The 25,512-nt window shown below is 42.1% G+C and overlaps 1 protein-coding gene across 2 annotated transcripts in view; it reads right to left on the bottom strand.

Annotated features, from left to right (window-relative positions):
* LOC112264983 (oxysterol-binding protein-related protein 10-like) overlaps positions 1 to 25,512 on the bottom strand; it is a 131,078-nt gene that overhangs the window by 57,542 nt on the left and 48,024 nt on the right. For both annotated transcript variants that reach the window (XR_006078622.1, XM_042295740.1), the window contains exon 4: positions 17,522 to 17,593. Coding sequence is in view for 1 of the 2 variants with exons in the window: in XM_042295740.1 (XP_042151674.1) it covers positions 17,522 to 17,593 (72 nt within the window). In the remaining variant the exon portion in view is untranslated. The remainder of the gene's footprint in view (positions 1 to 17,521; positions 17,594 to 25,512) is intronic.

Genomic DNA, 25,512 nt, shown 5'->3' with positions numbered 1-25,512 from the left:
CCAGTTAAAAGAGATTTAAGAAGCCATCAACGGAACTTAAAGAGTGGACCTTTGCCTTTTGTTTTCTTTATAGCTCACACCATCAAAATCAAATCCAGTTAGCTCCTTCCCTCCCTCTCTCTACATCTCCCTGCCCTCTCTATAATAGCTGCCATGTCTCTCAGTCGGAACTCGTCCTCACCCTCAATCAATTTACAGCAGTCCCAGAGAGAAAAGAGTCCCTACAACCTGGATACCACAGAGGACTGGGCACAGCCAAGAGAGAGCAGTAAGATAAATACATGAATCAAATAAACGACTCTGTCCCTGAGCACTGCAAACTGGAGGAGAAACAACTCAGCTTCAGTTTTAGAACTGGCAACTCTCGCTCCCAGGACCTCAGAGCCCTAATAGTCACAAACGGACAAGGGCACAATGTGACAGGAAAGTACAGGACATAATCTACAGTGCATTCAGAAAGTATTCAGACCCCTTCACATTTCCACATTTTGTTACATTACAGCATTATCATATGATCATCATATGTATTGAGACTTGAAATTGAGCTCAGGTGCATCTTATTTTCATTGATCATCCTTGAGCTGTTTCTACAACCTGATTGGAGTCCACTTGTGGTAAGATCAATTGATTGGAGATGATTTGGAAAGGCACACACCTGTCTATATAAGGTCCCACAGTTGACAGTGCATGTCAGAGCAAAAACCAATCCATGAGATTGAAGGAATTGTCCGTAGAGCTCCAAGACAAGATTGTGTTGAGGCACAGATCTGAGGAAGGGTAACAAAAAATGTCTGCAGCATTGAAGGTCCCCAAGAACACAGTAGCCTCAATCATTCTTAAAATTTACCAAGAACCCGAGTTCTTCTGTGGAGATGGGAGAAACTTCCAGAAGGACAACCATTTCTGCAGCACTCCACCAATCAGGCCTTTATGGTAGAGTGGTCAGACAGAAGCCACTCCTCAGTAAAAGGCACATGACAACCCGCTTGGAGTTTGCAAAAAGGCACCCAAAGGACTCTGACCATGAGAAACAAGATTATATGGTCTGATGAAACCAAGATTGATACTCTTTGGCCAAGCATCACATCTGGAGGAAAACTGGCACCATCCCTACGGTGACGCATGGTGGTGGCAGCATCATGCTGTGGGGATATTTTTCAGTGGCAGGGACTGGGAGACTCGTCAGGATCAAGGGAAAGATGAACGGAGGAAAGTACAAAGAGATCCTTGATGAAAACTTGCTCCAGAGCGCTCAGGACCTCAGACTGGGGCAAAGGTTCACCATCCAACAGGACAACGACCCTAAGCACCCAGCCAAGACAACGCAGGAGTGGCTTCGGGAAAAGTCTCTGAATGTCCTTAAGTGGTCCAGCCACAGCCCAGACTTGGAACCCGATCGAACATCGCTGGAGAGACCTGAAAATAGCTGTGCAGCGACGCTCCCCATCCAACCTGACAGAGCTTGAGAGGATCTGCAGAGAAGAACTCCCCACATACAGGTATGCCAAGCTTGTAGCATCATACCCAAGAAGACAAGGCTGTAATCTCTGCCAAAGGTGCTTCAACAAAGTAATCAGTAAAGGGTCTGAATACTTAAGTGATATTTTAGTATTTTTCTTTATACATTTGCAAACATTTCGACCAACCTTTTTTTACTTTGTCATTATTGGGTATTGTGTGTAGGTGAGGAAAAACAACAATTTAATCAATTGTATTGATTCATTTGAATTTCGAAAATGCTCCGTTATTAAAATAAATAAATGTTTTGCTCCATGAAGTAATCCAATAATGTGTACAATCTTCTCTCATTGATTGAGACAGTTGGGTCCACCTAAAAGTGCCGCATGTCACTCCCCTGTCACGCTCAATGAGAGAAGATTTGAAATAGATAAGATGGCAGTGTACACATAAACGGAGCATTTTCTAAATTCAAACAAACCACCTGCAACTGGATACTGTTATTTTAGAAGATACATGGTAGGCCGAATCGAGAACAAATATAGTATCGCCAAGTTAAGGTTAGTCGAAGATTCTCTGTGCTACACCAAACAGTACCCTTCATGTAACAGCTAATGGACCATCACATTAGCCCATTACAATCTGCTAGCTAGGCTAACTTATGAATACAGCAAAGATTATTCAAGCTTGTGAACTAAAGGTACTTGTTCTACTTTTCTGTGGATACAGAAAGAAAAACATGACTTTTCTCAAAGGTACAAAAAAACAGTATACTAATGAAACTCTCCAATTTCTGCATTCCATTAGGTCTCCAATTGGGGACTGTTAAATATTTATCCCCCTTGGTGTGGTGTGCATTTCCCTAGTAAGAAACAATTGAGTGAATAAATCTACATATACTCTATACATAATGCAGTCACTCTCCACGTACTGCAACCTCAACAGTATTTCACCAAGCTCCCTTCCCCCCCATCCCAACTGGCAGGTCTCCCCCTCACAGGTGTGCCCTTACTGCGTGGGTCGACTTGGCCCTCCATAATGGAACATGGGCAGGAGACGGTATCAAAAAGATAGAAATCATCTACTGTAATGTATCTATAGTGGGACTCTGCTGAGCCTATTAAGAGGCACCTGAAAAAGGGACTGATACCGAATACCCGCCTGAGCACACCACTCATGCATCAAACGCAATGATATGCTGGGGGGCCTGCAGAGAAATAAGTCTACAAAGAGCCAGGATGAGAGGAATTTCAAACCTCAATGAGAGTTATTCTAAAATACAGTAGCATCCTCTCTTCCACTGCAGTGTGGTAGAAAACGTAGCCTCCGGCAATATAAGAGATGCCTTTCTTCCTTACATGAACCAACTACAGTACAAAGAAAGTCATTGTCAATACACCAGAGAAAAAGGGTTGCTCTTTGTGACCAACTCATTGAAAGAAATGGTATGAAATAGGGCTGTGGTGGTCATGAAATGTTGTCAGCCAGTGATTGTCAAGCAAATAACTGCCGGTCTCACGGTCATTGGCCATTAATTAACATAAACATATTTAGCATCAACACATCTACATTTTTTAAAAGTATATAAATCCATTTAATTTAGCCTACACCATCACAATAAATCCATTATTTATTTTAGACAGGTCTAAAGAAACATGATATGAAGAAAATTCTGTCTATTTCAGAAGAACAGAATAGCTTACTCAGTGTTGGGCCCTGATCTGGCTATGGGCTACACTAGTTCATTTATCAGAAAAGATTTGCTTAAAATTCCTTGGAATTATGTTATATTATTTTAGAGTATGAAAAATACAATTGAACATAGCTGAATAAAATAGAAAGGATATGGGCTTCCCGAGTGGCGCAACGGTGCTAGAGGCGTTACTACAGACCCGAGTTTATTCCCGGGCTGTGCCACAACTGGCCGGGAGTTCCATAGGAAGGCGCACAATTGGCCCAGCATCGTCCGGGTTAGGTGCGGGTTTGGCCGGGGGGGCTATACTTGACTCATCACGCTCTAGCGACTCCTTGTGGCAGGCCGGGTGCCTGCAGGCTGATCCAGGTCACCAGTCGAACGGTGTTTCCTCCGACACATTGGTGCGGCTGGTTTCCGGGTTAAGCTGGTGTGTGCTAAGGAGCGCGGATAGGTGGGTCATGTTTCGGAGGACGCATGACACCACCGTCACCTGTCCCGAGCCAGTTGGGGAGTTTCAGCGATGAGACAAGATCGAAATTAGGAGGAAAAAAGGGGTGTAAAATACACATTTCAAATCATTTGATCTGCATCATGCAGCCTTAGAATGTATAAAAAAATCAAAACATAATATATGTGTGAAATTTGTTTTTATTCAGAATGGACCATCATGCACCTGTCTCGGAACATGGGTAGAGAAAAAAAAACATGCCGTCTATCCACTTAAATAGCAAATGGATGATGCTTTTCCCGTGGTTCATTTTCATGCCAGCCAGGTAGGCTATACTCCTGTTGTAAAGAGAAGCAATTTGCTTAACCTCTATTGGATCGGTGTCCCTAAACCAGGACAATTATTGCTCAATATGCAATAATGCGACTGTCATTCTAATGTAAACAACAGCCAACTTTCCAGGACATAGACATGTTTTATAATGGGCAGAAAGCTTAAATGATTGTTCATCTAACTGCAGTGTCCAATTTACAGTAGCTATTACAGCAAAAAGAATACCAAGCTATTGTTTGAGGCGAGTGCACAACAACAAAACACATCATGACACTTGGTTTGATACATTCACCTCTGAAGGTAAATAATGTACTTACAGTCAGTAATCTTGCTCGGATTTGTCATCCTGAGGGTCCCAGAGATAAAATATAGCATAGTTTTGTTTTTATGTTAAAATGTAGGAACTGGATTCTACAGTTTGACCCCCCCACCCCCGGCCTCCTAGATGTGTGAAGGTTAGTGTATTTTCTGTAGGGAAGCGAATGATCAATCATGAATGACATTCCTGGGAGTGTGTAAACTTTAATTTTGTATTACCATAGCATTTTTGTATGTTCTCTATAGGTATGTACTTGAAAATGTATAAATGGACCAATTCAGGTCATTTGGGCAAACTCCTGGCAGACTTGATACAAAATATTGTGTAGTGATGTAATTCTTAACTGGATTTGTCTGAAACTTTGCACACACACTGCTGCCATCTTGTGGACAACATCTAAATGACACAGACTCCTATCTCAATGTATGGCCTTTCTCTTGAATTTCAAAGATGATGGAACATAACATATAGATCTTTTTACCAGATCTAATGCGTTATATTCTCCTACATTCATTTCACATTTCCACAAACTTCCCTTTCAAATGGGATCAAGAATATGCATATCCTTGCTTCAGGTCCTGAGCACAGGCAGTTAGATTTGGGTATGTAATTTTAGGCGAAAATGGAAAGATAATAAAAATATATTTATTTATTTCAACTTTATTTAACCAGGTAGGCCAGTTGAGAACAAGTTCTCATTTACAACTGCGACCTGGCCAAGATAAAGCAAAGCAGTGTGACAAAGACAACACAGAGTTACACATGGAATAAACAAATGTAGAGTCGATAACACAATAGAAAAATCTATATACAGTGTGTTCAAATGTAGAAAGGCAATAAATAGGCCATAGTGGTAAATTACAATTTAGCATGAACACTGGAGTGATAGATGTGCAGATGATGATGTGCAAGTAGAGATACTGGGATGCAAAATAGCAAAAATAAATAAATAAATAACATGGGGATGAGGGTGGGCTATTTACAGATGTGCAGTGCCCTGACAGCTGATGCTTAAAGCTAATGAGGGAGACATCGAGTCTCCAGCTTCATTGACTTTTGCAATTCATTCCAGTCATTTGCAGCAGAGAACCAGAAGGAAAGGCGGCCAAATGAGGTGTTGGCTTTGGGGATGACCCGTGAAATATACCTGCTGGAGCACGTGCTATGGGTGGGTGTTGCTATGGTGACCAGTGAGCTGAGATAAGGCGGGGATTTACCTAGCAAAGCCTTATAGATGACCTGAAGCCAGTGGGTTTGGCGACGGATGTGTAGCGAAGGCCAGCCAACTAGAGCATACAGGTCGCAGTGGTGGGTAGTATATGGGGCTTTAGTGACAAAATGAATAGCACTGTGATCCTACATCCAATATGCTGAGTAGAGTGTTCGAGGCTATTTTGTAAATGACATTGCCGAAGTCAAGGATCGGTAGGATAGTCTGTTTGGCAGAATGAGTGGAGGATGCTTTGTTGCGAAATAGGAAGCCAATTCTAGATTTAATTTTGGATTGGAGATGCTTAATCTTTTTGGGATAGGGGGCAGCATTTTCACTTTTGGATGAATAGCGTGCCCAGAGTGAACTGCCTCCTACTCTGTCCCAGATGCTAATATATGCATATTATTATTAGTATTGGATAGAAAACACTGAAGCTGTTTGAATGATGTCTGTGAGTATAACAGAACTCATATGGCAGGCAAAAACCTGAGAAAAATCCAACCAGGAAGTGGGATATCTGAGGTTTGTAGTTTTTCAAAGCTTGGCCTACCAAATACACATTGAGATATGGATAAAGTTGCACTTCCTACGGATTCCACTAGATGTCAACCGTCTTTAGAAACTTGAATGAGGATTCTACTATAAAGGAGGGGCTCATGAGACCTCTGAGTCAGTGGTCTGGCAGAGTGCCTTGGTATCATTATGCGCGCTCCCGACAGAGTTACCTCACGTTCAAGTGCTTTTCTGAAGACAAAGGAATTCTCCGGTTGGAACATTATTGATGTTTTATGTTAAAAACATCCTAAAGATTGATTCCATACATCGTTTGACATGTTTCTAAAGGACTGTAACGGAACTTTGAGTTTTTGTCTGGACGAAGTGCCTGCACCTCATGAAGATGGATTACTGGGATGAACACGCTAACAATAAGTGCCGTATAAATGGCGGCTATTCCTCTGGCTGTTTTGGGTTCTGAGCGCTGTTCTCAGATTATGCTTTTTCCGTAAAGTTTTTAAAAAAATCTGACACAGCGGTTGCATTAAGGAGAAGTTTATCTTTAATTCTGTGAATAACACTTGTATCTTTTATCAATGTTTATTATGAGTATTTCTGCAAAATCACTGGATGTTTTGGAATCAAAACATTACTGCACGTAAGGCGCCAATGTAAACTGAGATGTTTGGATATAAATATGCACATTATCGAACAAAACATACATGTATTGTGTAACATGATGTCCTATGAGTGTCATCTGATGAAGATCATCAAAGGTTAGTTATTAATTTTAACTATATTTCTGCTTTTTGTGACTTCTATCTTTGGCTGGAAAAAGTGGCTGTGTGTTTTTTCGACTTGGCTATGACCTAACATAATCATATGTTGTGCTTTCGCTGTAAGGCATTTTTGAAATTGGTCAAGATGGGTAGATTAACAAAATGTTTATCTTTCATTTGCTGTATTGGACTTGTTAATGTGTGAAAGTTACATATTTCAAAAAAATATTTTAGAATTTCGCACACTGCCTTTTTAGCGGAATGTTGTCGAGGGGTTCCCCTGCCCTAGAAAGGTTAACGTGAGTCTGGAAGGAGAGTTTACAGTCTAACCAGACACCTACTGTAGGTATTTGTCCACATATTCTAAGTCAGAACCGTCCAGAGTAGTGACCCTAGTTGGGCGGGTGCCGGCAGCAATTGGTTGAAGAGCATATATTTAGTTTTACTAGCATTTAAGGGCAGTTGGAGGCCACGGAATGAGTGTTGTATGGCATTAAAGCTCATTCGGAGGTTTGTTAACACAGTGTCCAAAGAAGGACCAGAAGTATACAGAATGGTGTCGTCTGCGTAGAGGTGGATCAGAGAATCACCAGCAGCAAGAGTGACATCATTGATATATACAGAGAAAAGAGTCGGCCCAAGAACTGAACCCTGTAGCTCCCCCATAGAGAGATTGCCAGAGGTCCAGACAACAGGCCCTCCGATTTGGCACACTGAACTCTATCTGAGAAGTAGTCGGTGAACCAGGCGAGGTGGTCATTTGAGAAACCAAGGCTATTGAGTCTGCCAATAAGAATGTGGTAATTGACAGAGTCAAAAGCCTTGGCCAGGTCGATGAAGATGGCTGCACAGTATTGTCTTTTCTCGATGGCGGTTATGATATCATTTAGGACCTTGAGCGTGGCTGAGGTGCACCCATGACCAGCTCGGAAACCAGATTGCATAGCGGAGAAGGCACAGTGGGATTCGAAATGGTCGGTGATCTGTTCGTTAACTTGGCTTTCGAAGACTTTAGAAAGGCAGGACAGGATGGATATAGGTCTGTAACATTTTGGGTCTAGAGTGTTTCCCCCTTTCAAGAGGGGGATGACTGCGGCAGCTTTCCAATCTTTAGGGATCTCAGACGATACAAAAGAGGTTGAACAGGCTAGTAACAGGCCTAGCCTATTATATAGTAGGCCTAGCCTATAGAGATGTTGCACAACATGAGCTCATGGGCTGAGTACCAGAGTGCTGAGTACCAGGCAGTTAGTATGGGTGTTTTCTGTTAACTTCACTAGGGTAGGGGGCAGCATTTGGAATTTTGGATGAAAAGCGTGCCCAAATTAAACTGCCTGCTACCCAGGCCCAGAAGATAGGATATGCATATAATTAGTAGATCTGGACAGAAAACACTCTAAAGTTTCGAAAACTGTTAAAATAATGTCTGAGTATAACAGAACTGATATGGTAGGAGGAAACCCGAGGAAAATCCAACCAGGAAGTAATATTATTTTGATAGGCTGTTTTTCCATTGAAATCCAATCCACCATACAAAGACTTAGGACCCAGTTCACGAGCTCTGTGGCTTCCTCTACATGTGGCCAGTCTTCAGGCATTGTTTCATTGTTTTTACTCTGACAAATGAGGGAGATACAGCACTTTCAATCAGTGGCCAGTGGAAATTTCCATTCCTCAGCCATGCTTTTGTCCGGTTGAAATATTACTGATTATTTATGACCAAAACAACCAGAGGATTGATTTTAAACATCGGTTGGCATGTTTCTACTAACTTTTATTGTACTTTTTAAAAACTTTTCGTCTGGACTTCGGATTACTGGACAAAACACGCAAACAAAAAGGAGGTTTTTGGTCATAAAGAGGGACATTATCGAACAAAACAAACATTTGTCTAACATGGAGACCTGGGAGTGCCACCAGATGAAGATCATCAAAGGGAAGTGATTAATTTTAATGCTATTTCTGACTTTTGTGACACTGTCCTTGGCTGGAAATTGGCTGTATGGGTTTCTGTGGCTAGGTGCTGACCTAACATAATCGCAAAGTGTGCTTTCTCTGTAAAGCCTTTTTGAAATCTGACACAGCGGTTGCATTAAGGAGAAGTTTATCTGTAATTTGATGTGGCTCTCTGCACTTTCACCTGATATTTGTTTGAGACAATGCATTTCTGAACTTAACGCGCCAATGTAAACTGAGATTTTTGGATATAAATATGAACTTTATCGAACAAAACATACATGTATTGTGTAACATGAAGTCCTATGAGTGCCATCTGATGAAGATCAAAGGTTAGTGATTAATTTAACTGCTATTTCTGACTTGTGAGCCCTCTCCTTGGTTGGAAAACGGCTGTATGGTTTTCTGTGACTAGGTGCTGACGTAACAATCGCATGGTGTGCTTTCGCAGTAAAGCCTTTTTGAAATCGGACACTGTGGTTGGATTTACAAGAAGTTTATCTTTAAAATGGTGGATGTTTGAGGAATTTTAATTATGGGATTTCTGTTGTTTTGAATTTGGCGCCCTGCAATTTCACTGGCTGTTGTCGAGGTGGGACATTGTACCAGAGAGATTAAGAGAATGTATTTCTTGTTAAAAGGCTGAATAGATCTAAAGGGAGTAATCAAAGGGGGGTTGTGCCACATCAGTTTTGATTGGCTCAGTTGAGTGGGGGGCGCGAACCAGGGACCCTCTGCACACATCAACAACAGTCACCCACGAAGCATCGTTACCCATCGCTCCACAAAAGCCACGGCTCTTGCAGGGCAAGGAGAACTACTACTTCAAGGTCTCAGAGCAAGTGACGTCACCGATTGAAATGCTATTTAGCGCGCACCGCTAACTAAGCTAGCCGTTTCACATCCGTTACATTTGGATTGTTTGTCCAATTCAGTTTGGCCAGACTTGTTTGTTCAACCCATTTGAGGTTGCAATCGCAATTAGTTGCGAGTGCAATTCATTAATCTTATTCAATCAGTCCGAGTCATGTGGGTCGGGGAAGTGTATCAGAGAAGGACTGAATTTTCAGGTCGCTTGGGGAAAGCATAAGAAATGCATAAAGGTAAGTGTGGAATTCTTCTCGTTGGTGGGGAAGCTCCTCTCCTGGATCGCTGCTTAAGTGCAGCCTGGTAGGGAGGACGCGCCCGGTTTCCACCGGGGTTGAGCAAGTGTGAAAGAAAGAGTAAAAGAAGGATTCAGTCTGGAAGCGAACCGCTCGTGGACCGTAACTTAAGTGTGACCTGGTAGGGAGGACGCTCTTGGCCTGGACCCAACGTACGAATGTATGGTGATCAAACATTTACAGAAAAATGTCTGTTACCAGGAGGGCTGGAGTTAAGAGTAAGGTGGGTACAGATAAGAACTTCTCAATTTACCATTTGCAGATGGTGGCGTAAACCAGGAGAAAGAATAACCTTTAAACTACGACTGATTAAAACAGTGGTCGGCACAGGAAATAGTAATGATAGAAATGTGGGTAGGAGAATTACGGACATGGACCAGCCGTCCGGACATAAATTATTAAAAAATATATATAAAAGTGAATGGCAGAACAGAATGAGAATAGGGAACAAAGAATAGTATGGATACTATAAGAAGCTCAAAGAGGTCAAATAAAAGAAAGTGAGTGTCTAGACTAGGGCAACAAAGTAAGAGGCAAACAAAACAAAGAATACACAGGTGCAAGACAGAACATTATCAGGTTCCCGGAAATCAAAGAAAAGTTGTGAAAATAGAAGTGGAAGTGTTTATGCAACGAAAGAATAGGTATCTAAATAAAAAGACTGGAAAAGCAACTGATGCTGGGTGCAGCACAGTAGTAATAAAAATATAAAAGTAACCTGGATAGAGGTAGGAGGAACTAGGGTGTGGTCTAGTCACCCAGAGCTAAACGGTCCTGTTGGAAGATACTCATTAAAAGCAGAGAGAGAGTGGTTTTAGGAATTGGACAGTAGGGCGAATTGGATCTACATTAGATGACATTTTGTGTTAGTACCCATAGACGTTTAAGTAAAACTTGGCTTCGACTGAGAGAACAGGAGGGGTTTGAAAAAGGAATAGGGGTTACAGGACAACAGTTAAAATAACCAGATACCAGTATTTAGTCAGCCACCAATTGTGCAAGTTCTCCCACTTAAAAAGATGAGAGGCCTGTAATTTTCATCATAGGTACACTTCAACTATGACAGACAAAATGAGGGGAAAAAAATCCAGAAAATCACATTGTAGGATTTTTAATGAATTTATTTGCAAATTATGGTGGAAAATGTGATTTTCTGGATTTTTTTTCTCATTTTGCCTGTCATAGTTGAAGTGTACCTATGATGAAAATTACAGGCCCCTCATCTTTTTAAGTGGGAGAACTTGCACAATTGGTGGCTGACTAAATACTTTTTTGCCCCACTGTAAGAACCTTCCAAAGTCATGACATAATTTTCTTGAATTTTCCAAGCTGTTTAAAGGCACTATCAACTTAGTGTATGTAAACCACTGGAATTGTGATACAGTGAACTATACGTGAAATAATCTGTCTGTAAACAATTGTTGGAAAAATTACTTGTGTCATGCGCAAAGTAGATGTCCTAACCGACTTGCAAAACTATAGTTTGATAACAAGATATGTGTGGAGTGGTTGAAAAACAAGTTTTAATGACTCCAACCTAAGTGTATGTAAACTTCCGATTTCAACTGTATAGCCAGTTAAGGAAAATGGTCTATGGCAGGGAAAGGGAAAAAAGAGGGCTGCGGAGTAGGAGGAAGATGAAAGAACCTGAAAGATATGGTGCACAATGTCCAATTTCTATAAAAGGGACTCAAGTGCATTATGTCCCATGGGGCTCGCAGGACCTGGAAGGGTTGTTTGCCCACCTACCTGACCTCCATGATGGAGCAGGAAAATGGATAAGGACTTTTGAAGAGCAAACCATGGGTAAAGCTACTGGCTGTGGGGGATCTGAAGGCACTGCTGGCGAGAGTAGTGGGAGTGGCAAAGAAGGAGGATGTAGGGAGGTCCAGTAACCTGAACGAGGCAATAGGGACTACACTGGGAGATGGAATAGACTGTGACTCACACCGCCCAGACTTTTGGTGTGCTCTAAGAAGGCGATACCCGGCAAGGATTGAAAAGTCACTAAAAGTGGAAGCACTGGGGGAGACAGAGATTCCAGCTGCGTATCTACATGGACAGCTGAAACGAAAGAGGCTGGAAACAGAACGGGATCCAGAGGGGCACACACTGATGACAACTCTGTTCCGGGACTCAGTGATAGAGGCCATGCCCCAGCCAGTGAGAAGCAGGCTGGAGGACGTGGTGGGACTGTCTTCAAAATCACACAAAGAATTATGTGACCATGTAATCCATGCAGTGGGAAAATACAGAAAGGATAAACAAAGACTCAAGGAACAAGGAGAATACATTCAGAACAAGCTAATACAGCTCCAGCTGGAAGAACTAACGAACAAAGGAAAAAAGAAAGTCCAAGCTCCAGTGACAGCCCCTGTGCCTGAAGCAGAACAATGGCTGCAGTCTCCTCTGGAAGACTACAACCATCTCCTGTCCAGCAGGCCCAAGTACAACCCACACCACCAGTAGTGAATGTGTATGCACAACAACCCCAACAATGGAATAATGGCAATAGGCAACAAAGACTTCTGCAAAATAATCAGAGAGGAGGAAACAGGGGCCCGCTGGGACCACCTGGGATCTGTTGGGGACAGCCAGGACACACTAGGCGAAATTGTCCTATTAACCCCTGGCAACAACAGGGAAACAGGAACCAAAATAATTGGAAACAGACTAGAGGAGGCTGGCAACAAAAATCAGAAGCAACCACAGGATCCTGTGAACCCATGGGCAGGGCCTAATCTGGGATACTAGGGGTGCCCAGAGAATCCTACAGGGGAGGCTCAGTTCCCAGTGATCACCACAAGAGCTGATCAAGAACCTATCCTGCAGGTTCAAATAGAGAACAGAGGCACACCCATGATGATAGATACGGGAGCCACTTACACATGTGTAAGTCCAAATTATGCCTCTCATCTCTCCATGTCTGGTGAATATGCCAAAACTATAGGATTCTCGGGACAAACGCAGTTCATTCCAATGACAGGTCCAGTCTATTTAACAGCTGATGATAAATCAGCGACCCTTCCTATATTGGTGTCAGAACAAACCCCAATGAATGTACTGGGAAGGGATGCTCTATGCAAAATGGGCATACAAATGAAGTGCTCTCTTGAAGGGGTAACGGGACTAAAACCTACAAATGGTAATGACAAAAGGAACAGCAAATATGTATTGGTTAGGAGAAATGAAGATAGAAATAGATAAAACTGTAGTGGGGAAGGTTTATCCAGGCTCAGATACCTGAAGCTGATTGATTTTGCTCTGAGTATCACTGCACAATGCAGTATGACCCCTAACAAGATAATTTATTAGAACAACTTTGGATAATAAATGCAAATGGAAAATCAGTACCAATTATGTCCCAGTACATAATTATAGGGAAACAGGGAGCAGCAATGGATGTAGAGGACAGGGATGATTCATAGTGTGGAAACATTGTATAATATTTCTGATTCCGTTCCACACATTACATTGCTAGTAAATAAGGGAGCTATAGAAAATGATTTAGGTCCATGATGAAACAAGCAAAAATAAGCAAGTGGAACAAAACAGACTATCCACTCATAAAGCCTTGATTAAAATACTGCCAACAACAGTAATGAATGGGGACCCAAAGGAGGTAGAAGTTAGAGCTAACCAACAAGTAGAATTAGGAGAAGGGATAGCACCAGATAACCAGCAAAGGCAGGAAATAGAACAAACACTTACCAGAAGGGGTGTCACAACATGACACAGACGTTGGAGTAGTGAAATCAGCAAGTCCTGTAAGCATTAAATTAAAACCAGATGCTAAACACCCCTGAAAAGACCAATATTATAGGAAACCAGAAGCTGAGGGAAGGCATAAGCATGACTATTGAGGGGCTGATAAAAGCAGGGGTATTAATAGAAACACAGAGCTGCTACAATACATCTCTATTGCCCGTCCTTAAAGCAGATGGAAAGAAATGGAGACTGGTACATGTCTTAAGAGCAATAAATTACATAGCACAGGACTGGCTTTCAGAAGTTCCAAACCCTTACACGCTGCTGATCAATGTTCCCCCAGATGCCAAGTACCTTACAGTGACTGATTTATGTGGAGCATTTTTTAGTGTGCCCCCGGCGGAGGAGTGCAGACATCTGTTTGCGTTTACGTACAAATTTTTAAAAAGTCGGAAGATTACATACACCCTTGCCAAATACATTTAAACTCAGTTTTTCACAATTCCTGACATTTAATCCTAGTACAAACTCAGTATTAGGTCAGTTAGGATAACCACTTCATTTAAGAATGTGAAATGTCAGAATAATAGTAGAGAGAATTATTTATTTAAGCTTTTATTTCTTTCATTACATTCCAAGTGGGTCGGAAGTTTACATACACTCAATAGGTTTTTGGTAGCATTGCTTATAAATTGTTTAACTTGGGTCAAACATTTCAGGTAGCCTTCCACAAGCTTCCCACAATAAGTTGGGTGAATTTTGGCCCATTCCTCCTGACAGAGCTGGTGTAACCGAGTCAGGTTTGTAGGCCTCCTTGCTCGCGCACACCTTTTCAGTTCTGCCCACAAATTTTCTATAGGATTCAGGTCAGGGCTTTGTGATGGCCACTCCAATACCTGGACTTTGCCACAACTTTGAAAGTATGATTGGGGTCATTCTCCATTTGGAAGACCCATTTGCAAACTAGCTTTAACTTCCCAACTGATGTCTTAAGATGTTGCTTCAATATATCCACAATTTTCCTCCCTCATGATGCCATCTATTTTGTGAAGTGCACCAGTCCCTCCTGCAGCAAAGCACCCCCACAACATGATGCTGCCACCCCTGTGCTTCACAGTCTGGATGGTGTTCTTCGGCTTGCAAGCCTCCCCCTTTTCCTCCAAACATAACAATGGTCATTATGGCCAAACAGTTCTATTTTTGTTTCATCAGACCAGAGGACATTTCTCCAAAATGTACGATCTTTGTCCCCATGTGCAGTTGCAAACTGTAGTCTGGCTTTTTTTTAATGCCGGTTTTGGAGCTTCCTCCTTGCCGAGAGTTCATTCAGGTTATGTCGATATATGACTCGTTTTACTGTGGATATAGATACTTTTGTACCTGTTTCCAGTAAGGAGAGAGTATAAGTCTGACCCCAAGGTCTATTTGGATGCAATAGGACAACCTAGAGGAATCCCCAGGGAATACAAAGCAAGAGATGAGGTTAAATCAGGATTTGAATATTTCTCTGGATAGCATCAAACAAAAATCCAGAATGGATTAATTATATTTACTATAACCAACAAAGATTCATTAATTATACAGACTATGCATTGACAGTGTTGGGAGAAGAAGTACAGGCCACAAGCAGAATGACATGGCAGAACAGGCAGTCCTTGAATTGGCTCTTAACACAAACTACACCTTTTTCTGCTATGTTTGGAGATGAATGCTGCACCTTCATCCCCAATAACACCGCCCCAGATGGTTCATTTACTAAGGCAATGACCAAGCTGAAAGGACTACGACAGGAAGTAAAGGACAATGATGGACATGATTCCCATGCCCAATGGGATGGAAAGAAAGAGATGGATATTATCATTATATTGAACCATTGGATTGTGCAATGTGTCAAAGGGGTGATTGCCCATTGTATTGTGATGAATAGTGTGTTTAGTGAACATACATATATTCAGTATATCAATTGTTGAATGATACTATAAATGATGTTAGACCTTCTGAGAATTTGTTTTGTCTAACCATGTATGTAACATAGGGTTTTTCCGGTTACAAGAGTCCACGGACCATGCCTTTAATCCTCCGACATGTTTAACACTTATGCTAAAATGGTTGTTGGAGAGGTGTCCGTGAGGGAGGGCCACATGTTTCGGTGTCATATTGAGAACGATGTTATAAGGGTTTATGAGGTTGAGTTGATTGTTTTTATTGTATTCTACATAACTGAGAACCTTGTGCAAGGCAAAGCAATGCATGCACATGCGTATACACAGTGTGTTAAAGGACAATTGGCTGGAGGATGGATCTTTTACTTCTTTCTAGCTATATGTGAAAGGAGAGGTTTGGTCCTGATTCCCCAGTATGGGTGAGGAAGAGGAGCAACGGTCGATAAGGAGAAAGGGAGGCAGATTGCCTCCATAGCAATACATACAGAAGGTGCTTCTCCTTCTCACTTGTACTGGATCAAATTTAAGGGTTGGGACGTAAGTCCCAAAGGGGGGAATATATGGGTGCTTTCTGTTATGAGAATGTGTTTCTTGTTAAAAGGCTGAACAGCTCTAAAAGGGAGTAACCAAAGGCACTATGTGTAATCCTGGGATTAAGTGTATTTATTTGTATAATTCTATAATGGCCTATAGTTATCTGTACTTAATCCTAGAATGGCCCGTAGTAATATTACAATACGATAATGGCATGTAGCAATCTTATAATTGCCTATAGTAATCTGTACGTATTATTTTCTGGAAATAATGTATAGGTGCGCCACCAATATAATTGATCCAAAGAACTAGGGGGGAGGGTAAACCCCGCCTAGAGGAAAGAACTTTGATTTGGAAACAATGGTGGAGTAAAGCCGAGGGGATATGGTTATTAGCATAAAGTGGAGGGACTATGAAACTTGAATAAGCATGAAACTGTATAAAAGGAGTGGACTGAGACTGAGTCCGGCAGTTGCTCCATGGACCAACTCAGCTTGTTACTTTGTAATAATGTCTATTTGAATTCACAGGCTCCGGTATCTGAGAGAGATTATTGAACCAATGTTTCCACAATGTTAGCAAGTTTGGTAGGCTACTACTGATCATCAGCAGCATCAGAGCTTGGAGAAGCCTAGTTACCGTGACTAAACGGTCATGTGGAATTTGACTGCGTTCATGGCTCGTGACTACTGGTGTGCTGTGGTGGCAATACAGTCACCATTAATAGCCCTAGTATGAAATGCTTGACAGCTTTTTTAATAAAGTGTTCATCTCCACCGAAAGCATAAATAAGCAGCTAACCTGAGGAAAGTGGCGTTCACTGATCAGTTGTACACCCAGCATTGGAGATAAAATGTAGAACAAAAATGCCCTCATTCCCCAAGTGTATTTCAGCGCTCAGGCTAACATGGAGTCATTGTAGATGGTGTATGCTAAGCCAGGAATATATCTTCGCCTTCGGAGGAGCTGCAATACTTATTCACTGAAGTAGAATGGGAAGCTTAGACGCGATTAGACTACTACGGTTGCATGGTAATGACAACTTGTGCCCTCTGTCACAGTACAGGAATCCCCCCCAAAAAACTGCTTTTGACAAGAAAGAAAATCCTAATCTTGCTCTTCACCCTCTTCTTTTGGGAGCCTTTCCCTTGCTGATCCAAGTTAGGGAGTAGAATTGAACTTCTCGGTCTATTCAACTGTGCAGCACTTTTTGAAAAAGTGAATGTGGTTTGAGAGTTTGCAATTACATTTTTCAAGCGGGTATCCAATAATATAAAGGCGTTTTCTTTACTTTTAAATATATGGATGAGTGCAGAAAGTGAGAACCAGGACACAACTAGAGATAAAGACATGGATAACCGTATAAGTGTATGTATTCCTACAGTATATAGAGAACTGAAAGTAGGCAGGTGATTGTGCTGGGCCAGTTTGTACAGAGTCAGTAGCTGAGGTGTGGATGGGTGCATCGGGACTCACCAGCCCCTCCTGGCTGCCTCCCGTCTTTCTCTCCACATTCAGGTGCTCATCCGACCCCTTCAACTTCCACACCTAAGGCCAAACACAAAATAACAGAGAACTCAGTACATGGTCATGTTCAGTAGGTTGGGAAATGGAAAGATACTACCTGAACTTGTCCAATAAGAAGTTATTTTTGTTTTCCATTACAAAACTATGTGCCCTACTGAACATGACCCAGATGCAAAACGGATTAAGTTTCTTCCTTCCGCCTGTTAAAATTAACTAGGTCGGCTCACTACTATACAGTAGGTTCTGAATCTCTACTGTTTCCTCCACAACCCAGTGACTTCCAAACCAGGCTGTCAAGGCCCACAGCAGAGATCCAGAGGATGGGATAACTCCATCATGAGGCTGACACTCCACTGGCTCCACTGTCAAATGGAGAACCAATGTACCCCAGACAGACAGTGCAGAGACAGCACAGACCAACAACAGGGCTGAACTGGAGCGCCAGAGATACCAACATACCAAGAGAGCAGGAGTCCATAACTAGCCATACTTCTGCAAATTCAAAACATTCCCAAATCAAGTCTACATTGGCACTGGCTGAAAACAAACTCATTTACATAAGGAAAACAGGTCTTTCAGATTGTCTTTTTGACAGGAAACAGGAAGAATATTTCTGAGAGTTCCTGTGCCACGAGGCAAGGGTGGAGGAAATGGGGGTGATGCATCATGGGAGAAAGAGAGAGGAGATGCAGACAGACAGAGAGCACAATTGATGGAGAGATGGTGGGGGGAGACACAATCAGTCTGAGGACATGGAGAGATGGTGGGGGAGGAAAGGGACACAATCAGTCTGAGGACATGGAGAGATGGTGGGGGGAGGAAGGGAAGGACATGGAAATGGGACACAATCAGTCTGAGGACATGGAGAGATGGTGGTGGTGGGGGGTGGGGGGAGGAAAGGGACACAATGGAGGACATGGAGAAACACAGCACTGAAGAATAGGCTACTTGCTGAAACATTTTCCAACAAAGACAACACAATATGCTGGAGTAGAATTAAAAAACAAAACACTCCGGTGGCAGTCCTGAATCACTATGACCTCGATGTGAATATGACTTTCCCCACACAAAAGCTTTTGAAATCAAAAAGGTTTCCCTTTAAAAGCTATTGCCAGGTGGCACGTACCCAGGTTACCTCTTACACCCAAGCAGAGAAACAAGGATGATAATGTATTCAAAGGGAATAGCTGACTCATAAGGCCTACTGTAGCAGCTGCAGGGCCCTATGTGAGTCCATAACCAGCCATACTTCAGCAAATGATATACACTCCTCAAATCAAGTCTACATTGGCACTGGCTGAACATCAACTCATTTACATAAGACAATGTTTCTTTTTTTTACAGGAAACACAGTGCCACGAGGCATGGGTGGAGGAAATGGGGTGATGCATCATGGGAGAGAGAGAAGATGCAGACAGACAGAGAGGGCATTGAATGTAAACTGCTGCGGTGCACTCACACAATCAGTCTGAGGACATGGAGAGATGGTGCGGGGGGGAGCGAAGGAAAATAAGAAAAAAAACAGCAGTGTGCTGAAGAATAAGCCATTTGCTGAAACATTTTCTTACAAAAACAACACAATATGATGTAGTAGAATTTAAAAAACTAAACACTCAGGTGTCTGTCCTGAATCACCACGACCTTGATGTGAATATGACTTTCCCACACAAAAAGGGTTTATAGGTTTGGAAGGGTTCCCCTTCAAAGCTATTGCCAGGTGGCACGTACCCAACTTCGCTCTCACACTCAAACAGGCAGAGAATCAGGGATGATACTGTACTCAAAGTGAGTAGCTGTCTCACATAAGGCCAACTGTAGCAGCTGCAGAGCCCTATGGGAGGAGATGGCAGGAGAGTTAGAGGGGTAGCGGTGGGAGGAGCAGGTGTACGAGGGGTGCCAAGATAAGATTGGATCTAATAGAGAGGATCATTCTGCGAGGTTATGGTATTCATGTCTACAGAAAGCACTGTGCCTTCAAAAAGTATTCACACCCCTTTACTTTGACCACATTTTGTTGTGTTACAGCCTGAATTTAAAATGGATTACATTTACATTTTGTGTCACACAATACCCCATAACGTCAGAGTGGAATTATGTTTTTAGAAATGTTTACAAATTAATAAAAAATGAAAGCTGAAATATCTTGAGTCAGTAAGAATTCAACTCCTTTGTTATGGCAAGCCTAAATACGTTTAGGAGTGAAATGTGGCATAAAAACTCAATACATTGCATGGGCTCTGTATGCAATAATACATGATTTTTGAATGACTACCTCTCTGTACCCCAAATATAATGCACAATCTGTAACATCCCGCAGTTGAGGAGTAAATTTCAAACACAGATTTAACCACAAAGACCAGGGAAGTTTTCCAATGCCTTGAAAGGGGCATTTATTCGTAAAAGGGGGAAAAATTAAAAAGCAGACATTGAATATCCCTTTGAGCATTGTAAAGTTATTAATAACACTTTGGATGGTGTATCAATACACCCAGTCACTACAAAGATACATGCATCCTTCCTAACCGGGTTGCCGGAGAGGAAGGAAACTGCTCAGGGATTTCACCATGAGGCCAATGGTGAGTTTAATGGCTGTGATAGGAGAAAACTGAGGATGGATCAACAACATTGTAGTTACTCCACAATACTAACCTAAATGACAGAGTGAAAAGAAGGAAGCCTGTACAGAATTATTATTATTATTTTTTTTAAATGCACCCAGTTTGTGTTAAGGCACTAAAGTAAAAATGCAAGACATGTGGCAAATAAATTCACTTTATGTCCTGAATACAAAATGTTGTGTTGTGTTGGATTTGCCCCAAACATATCACTGAGTACCACTCTTCTTATTTTCAAGCATGGTGGTGGCTGCATCATGTTATGGGTATATAGAATAACTAACTTCAAAGTAATGACTCAGGTCGTCAGTTGTGAGATGAAAGCTTATTTTTAGTAATAATACTGGTTCACTTGTACATAACTGACGCTATCGCTTTATTATTTTTTTATACATATGTTTTTACTTCCGGTCGCACGCAAGGCATTCTGGTACTTGCGGTCAATAGCGTAATTTAATACATCAGAGGTATGTACATAGTTCTCTCAATATCCATCACATGAATTCTAATACAATTACTCTTGTACATATGTAAAGAATTGTAAAAGAAACATATCTTTAGATACAGCTCAATGAATTAACTGTATACATTAACTCTGTAACCCATTTAAGCTACAACATCCTGTGTTCATCTACATCTCTAAGCAGTATATCAACTGAATAGGTCTCCTCAACAAAGTCCCTGGGGCAGTTCAAACTGAACATGACTTAACTAGGCCATCTCGGCCTGGAAACAGTTCCCCAAACTTCCCTAGTTTCCAGGCTTGTCTAGGTGTGTTATCTTCTCCGATGATTGCAACGTCACTCACTTTCAGTGGGGTGGGCTGTGGTGTGTCACAGCGGTGTGCTGACTTTAGATCCAGCCTCTTCACCAGCTGTTCCGGAAGCTGGTCACAAGTCTCTGCCTGGACTTCCCATCTGCTTGCCATTTCCTCCTTGTTGAGCTTTGGGTGCTGAGTTTTCTGCCTTGAACAGTTCGTCAGCAGTCAGTCCACCTTGCATCTTCATGATTGTATGAGCATTGGCTATGAATCTCTTTATCCAGGTGGTCACTCAACACTCTTCAGTTTGCTGTACCTTTCAAGCTCCAACACGGGTTCAGTGATGTCTGTGCTGTTTGATGTGAGCTGTACAGTCACCAGGTCACTGGACTTGAGTTCTGCATCCACCTCCTCTGGATCCTTGTCGTCATCAGTCTCCTCCGACTAATGGGGTGATGTCAGAATGCTGGGTCCGTTCCACCATAGCTGGCTCTGTGTCAAGTTTTGAACAGTTTGTCCTCTTGTAGGGATGTCGGCTGGATTTATTTCCCCTTCCATATGTGACCATGACTCTGGATTGGTCAAGGACTGGATCTCTGGCACTCTGTTTGCGACAAACTGTTTACATTCGTGAGCTGCAAATCCAATCATAGAGTCTGTCCACATTTAGATCCGTTTTTGTTCCATTTTCAGTGTGGTCATGAGGTTTTTTGCTATTCTCGCTCCAATCACAGCTCCCATGAGCTCCAGGCGTGGCAGCGTAATTTTCTTGAATGGGGCTACCCTAGACTTTGATGTGACTAGACTTGTCATTGTTCCTCTGTCTTGTGATTCACCTTGCATGTAAGCTACAGCACTGTAAGCCCTTTCATTTGCGTCACAGAACACTGTGTAGTTTCAGTGTGTGACTAGTTCTGAACACTACGGTTGCCATTCTTATGTCAGTACAGATGGTCACTTCATCCCAGCTGAGCCCTCTCTCCCACATTTCCTGGAGCATTTACTTGACCCTGATGTTGAAGGGGATCAGGAAGCAAACAGGTTTGAAGATGCGTGCAGAATACTTCTCATCTGGTCCCGGTCTCCACACTAAACCTAAAGCTTTGAGCACTACTCCTTGTGTTTCTAGCATCAACGGGTGGTAAGTTGTCGTACTCCCCTCCCATTTTGTTTTCAGTTCAGGAGAGTTAGTCATCCCCTTGCAGAGGTCTGTGCCTGCAGTCGACACCATTCGTTTTGCAGTTGTCACAAAGTAAGCCTCTTCAACAACGTGTGAACTTGCAATGAAGTCATCTACATAGTGACTTCTGGTTGTTCTGTTTCATATTGTTTCAGGTGCTTCCTGATTGTAGCTGCCAGCAAGAATGGAGGAGTGCAAGAATAGCACTCTGTTCACCCTCAGCATGCGCAGCTCCTCTTTCTTTTCTCCCATTGGTGGGCATGTGAGCCACAGGAATCTCACAATGTTCGTCTCTCTCTGCTTTGGATGTCTGCAGGAAAGCCTTCTTGATGTCTGCCATGAATGCGATCTCATGTAGTCTGAAATTATCTGAACGATGAGCAGATCCGGATTCAGGTTCGGTCCTGTGAGTAGACAGTCATTGAGGGATGGACAGCCATCGTCATGGGACGAGACATCAAACACCACTCTGTTTTGTCGTCACCTTGTCCTCCCGGAGTACTGCGTGGTGAAGTAAGTAGTATTTCATGTTGTTTGCGCTTGATGCATTGTCCTTGGTCACATCCTATGCCATATCCTGTTGTAAGTAGTCCTCCACAACTTCATTGTATCTGCGGTACAAAGTCACACCCTTCTTCAGTCTTTTCTTCAGACATTCAAACAGTTTCTTGGAGATTTTATAGTTGTCTAGGAGTTCTGGCATTTCTTGTTTACATGGCAAGTCCACATGGTCTAGTCCATCTTTGAAGGTGGTTGTTCTCTCGAACCTCGGTAGAGCCTCATTTACCTCTGGATTCTGTGTTGTTTTCTCGCTGGTGATACCCAGAGACTCAAGCTCCCAGAGTGCATGCAGTTGCTTGAAGTCTAGTGTGTCTTCATCAAGTGGGATGAACATGCATATTGCCTCGGCGACACTTGACATGGACACGGATCCCTGCACCTACCATCCAAAGGTGCTCTCTAAAGCAACCAGTGTCTCGGTCAGTCGCTCCACTCGGCCTGATACCATCTGCCAGTAGTAGTCTGCTCCTATCAGGACAGAGAGTTCAGGATCATTGTCATCTCCTGGAAAGTCTGCGAGCTGCAGTCCCTTTCTATTGAGCTCATGTTGAATCTGTTCACCAGGAACCTTCATCACAGCTGTGCACACTTGTGGGGTTTCAATTGCCTCTATTCTCTGCTGTTTGTCCCAGACATTCTCTTCAATGTGTTCTGTTAGGACATTGCTGGAGCAGAAGTTGGGAGGTTCACAAGGTTCACATGTATGAAGCTTCTCTGACTGCCTCCATCTAATAAGCAACGAGCTATCTTCCTGCCCAATGGGCCTTCTACTCATGCCTTTGCCGTTTGTAGCAACACAGTGTTCTGTCCATCTGTTTTCATCTTCACTAAGTGGGGAATAACTGAGGAAACAACAGCTTCTGCAGAAACAATAGGGGTTGCACCTCCCTCCTCTTACTGGTACACACAGTAAGATAATTATGCTGTGTGTTTGTCCTAAACATACAAAGCATCTTCAAATGTTCTTTAGTCTCTCTTTTTCTCTTTGTGTGCAGCAATATTGTGGTCTGTGCAGTTTTTGGATTTGTGGTCTACAATGTCACAGAATATACAGTTTTGTTCCTACTGCCTTGTTGTGTGCAGTGCCGCAGTAGATGGCATGTTGGGTCATTTTGTTTTCATTTCATTGGAGAAGCATGACTTGTTCCGTGGTTTGCTCCCGTTCTGTTGGTTGCATGTTCTTGGTCCTCTCCCTGGTCTGAACCTCTTTCTGTAGGTTGCATGTTCTTGGTCATCTCCCTGGTCTGAACCTCTTTCTGTAGGTTGCATGTTCTTGGTCATCTCCCTGGTCTGAACCTCTTTCTGTAGGTTGCATGTTCTTGGTCATCTCCCTGGTCTGAACTTCTTTCTGTAGGAAACAGACTATCCTCTACTCCCCTCTGACGGCTATAGTCAAGAGCTATGTTCTCTGGAATCATCTGCAGTAAGATTGGGCATAGTAGGCTTCAATAGGATTCTGACACTACACCCAGTGATTCTAAGCTCCTAATCTGAATTTCACATTCATCATATAGCTGCCTTAATGCATTTATGTCAGAGAATTTCCTTACAAGAGTGAGATTCAGCAGCTTTGACATGTGAGCAGTAATCACTTTGTCATCACCGTGCGTTCCGTACCTATACCGTGGGACTCCCATCCTCCTCAATTGTTCAAGTCACCAGCCTCCAATGGTCAATAGTATAATCCAATAATAATAATAACCAATACAACAGAAATACGTACATAGTTCTCTCAATCTTCATCACATGAATTCTAATTAAATGACTCTTGTAAATAACTGTAAATGAAAAATAGTTTTAGATACAGATCAATGAATTAACTGTAAACATTAACTCTAAACCATTTAAGGTAGAATACAGTATTCTTTTCTTTGGCAAGAACTAAGAAGTTTTTTAGGATACAAATACATGGAATATAGCTGAGCACAGAATAGAGCTAAACACAGTCCGCTTTCCAACAGACACTCGGGAACTCACCTTTCAGCAGGACAATAACCTAAAACACAAGGCCAAATAGACACTGAAGTAGCTTACCAAGGCAACACTGAAATGTTCCTGAGTGGCCTAGTTACAGTTTAGACTTAAAATTGGCTTGAATATCTATGGCAAGACTTGAAAATAGCAATGATCAACAACCAACTTGACAGAACTTACCCAAAACGACTCACAGCTGTTACTGCTACTAAGGTGATTCTAACATGTACTGACTCAGGGGTGTGAATACTTATGTAAATGAGATATTTTTGTATTTCATTTTCAAAAATGTGCTGAAATTTGTCATTATGGGGTATTGCGTGGAGATGGGTGAAAAAAAACAATCTAAATTAATACATTTTGAATTCAGGTTGTAACACAACAAAACGTGTAGTAAGTCAAGGGTACTGAATACCCTGCATTCGGGAATGTATTCAGACTACTTGACTTACAGCCTTACTTTAAAATTTATTTTAAAAAATGTAAAAATCCCCTCATCAATCTACACACAATACCCCATAATTACAAAGTAAAAACAGCTTTTTAATAAATGTTTTCAAATGAACATTACCAGTCAAAAGTTTGGACACACCTTCTCATTCAAGGGTTTTTCTTAATTTTTACTATTTTCTACATTGTAGAATAATAGTGAAGACCTCAAAAGTATGAAATAACACATGGAATCATGTAGTAAACAAACCAAAAAGTGTTAAACAAATAAAAACGTATATTTCAGATTCTTCAAAGTAGCCACCCTTTGCCTTGATGACAGCTTTGCACACTCTTAGCATTCTCTCAACCAGCTTCACCTGGAATGCTTTTCCAACATTCTTGAAGGAGTTCCCACATA

Source organism: Oncorhynchus tshawytscha, linkage group LG13 (assembly GCF_018296145.1).
Source record: "Oncorhynchus tshawytscha isolate Ot180627B linkage group LG13, Otsh_v2.0, whole genome shotgun sequence".
NCBI lineage: Eukaryota > Metazoa > Chordata > Actinopteri > Salmoniformes > Salmonidae > Oncorhynchus > Oncorhynchus tshawytscha.
Note: the sequence above shows the minus strand (reverse complement) of the source record. Positions and strands in the feature narration are given on the sequence as shown.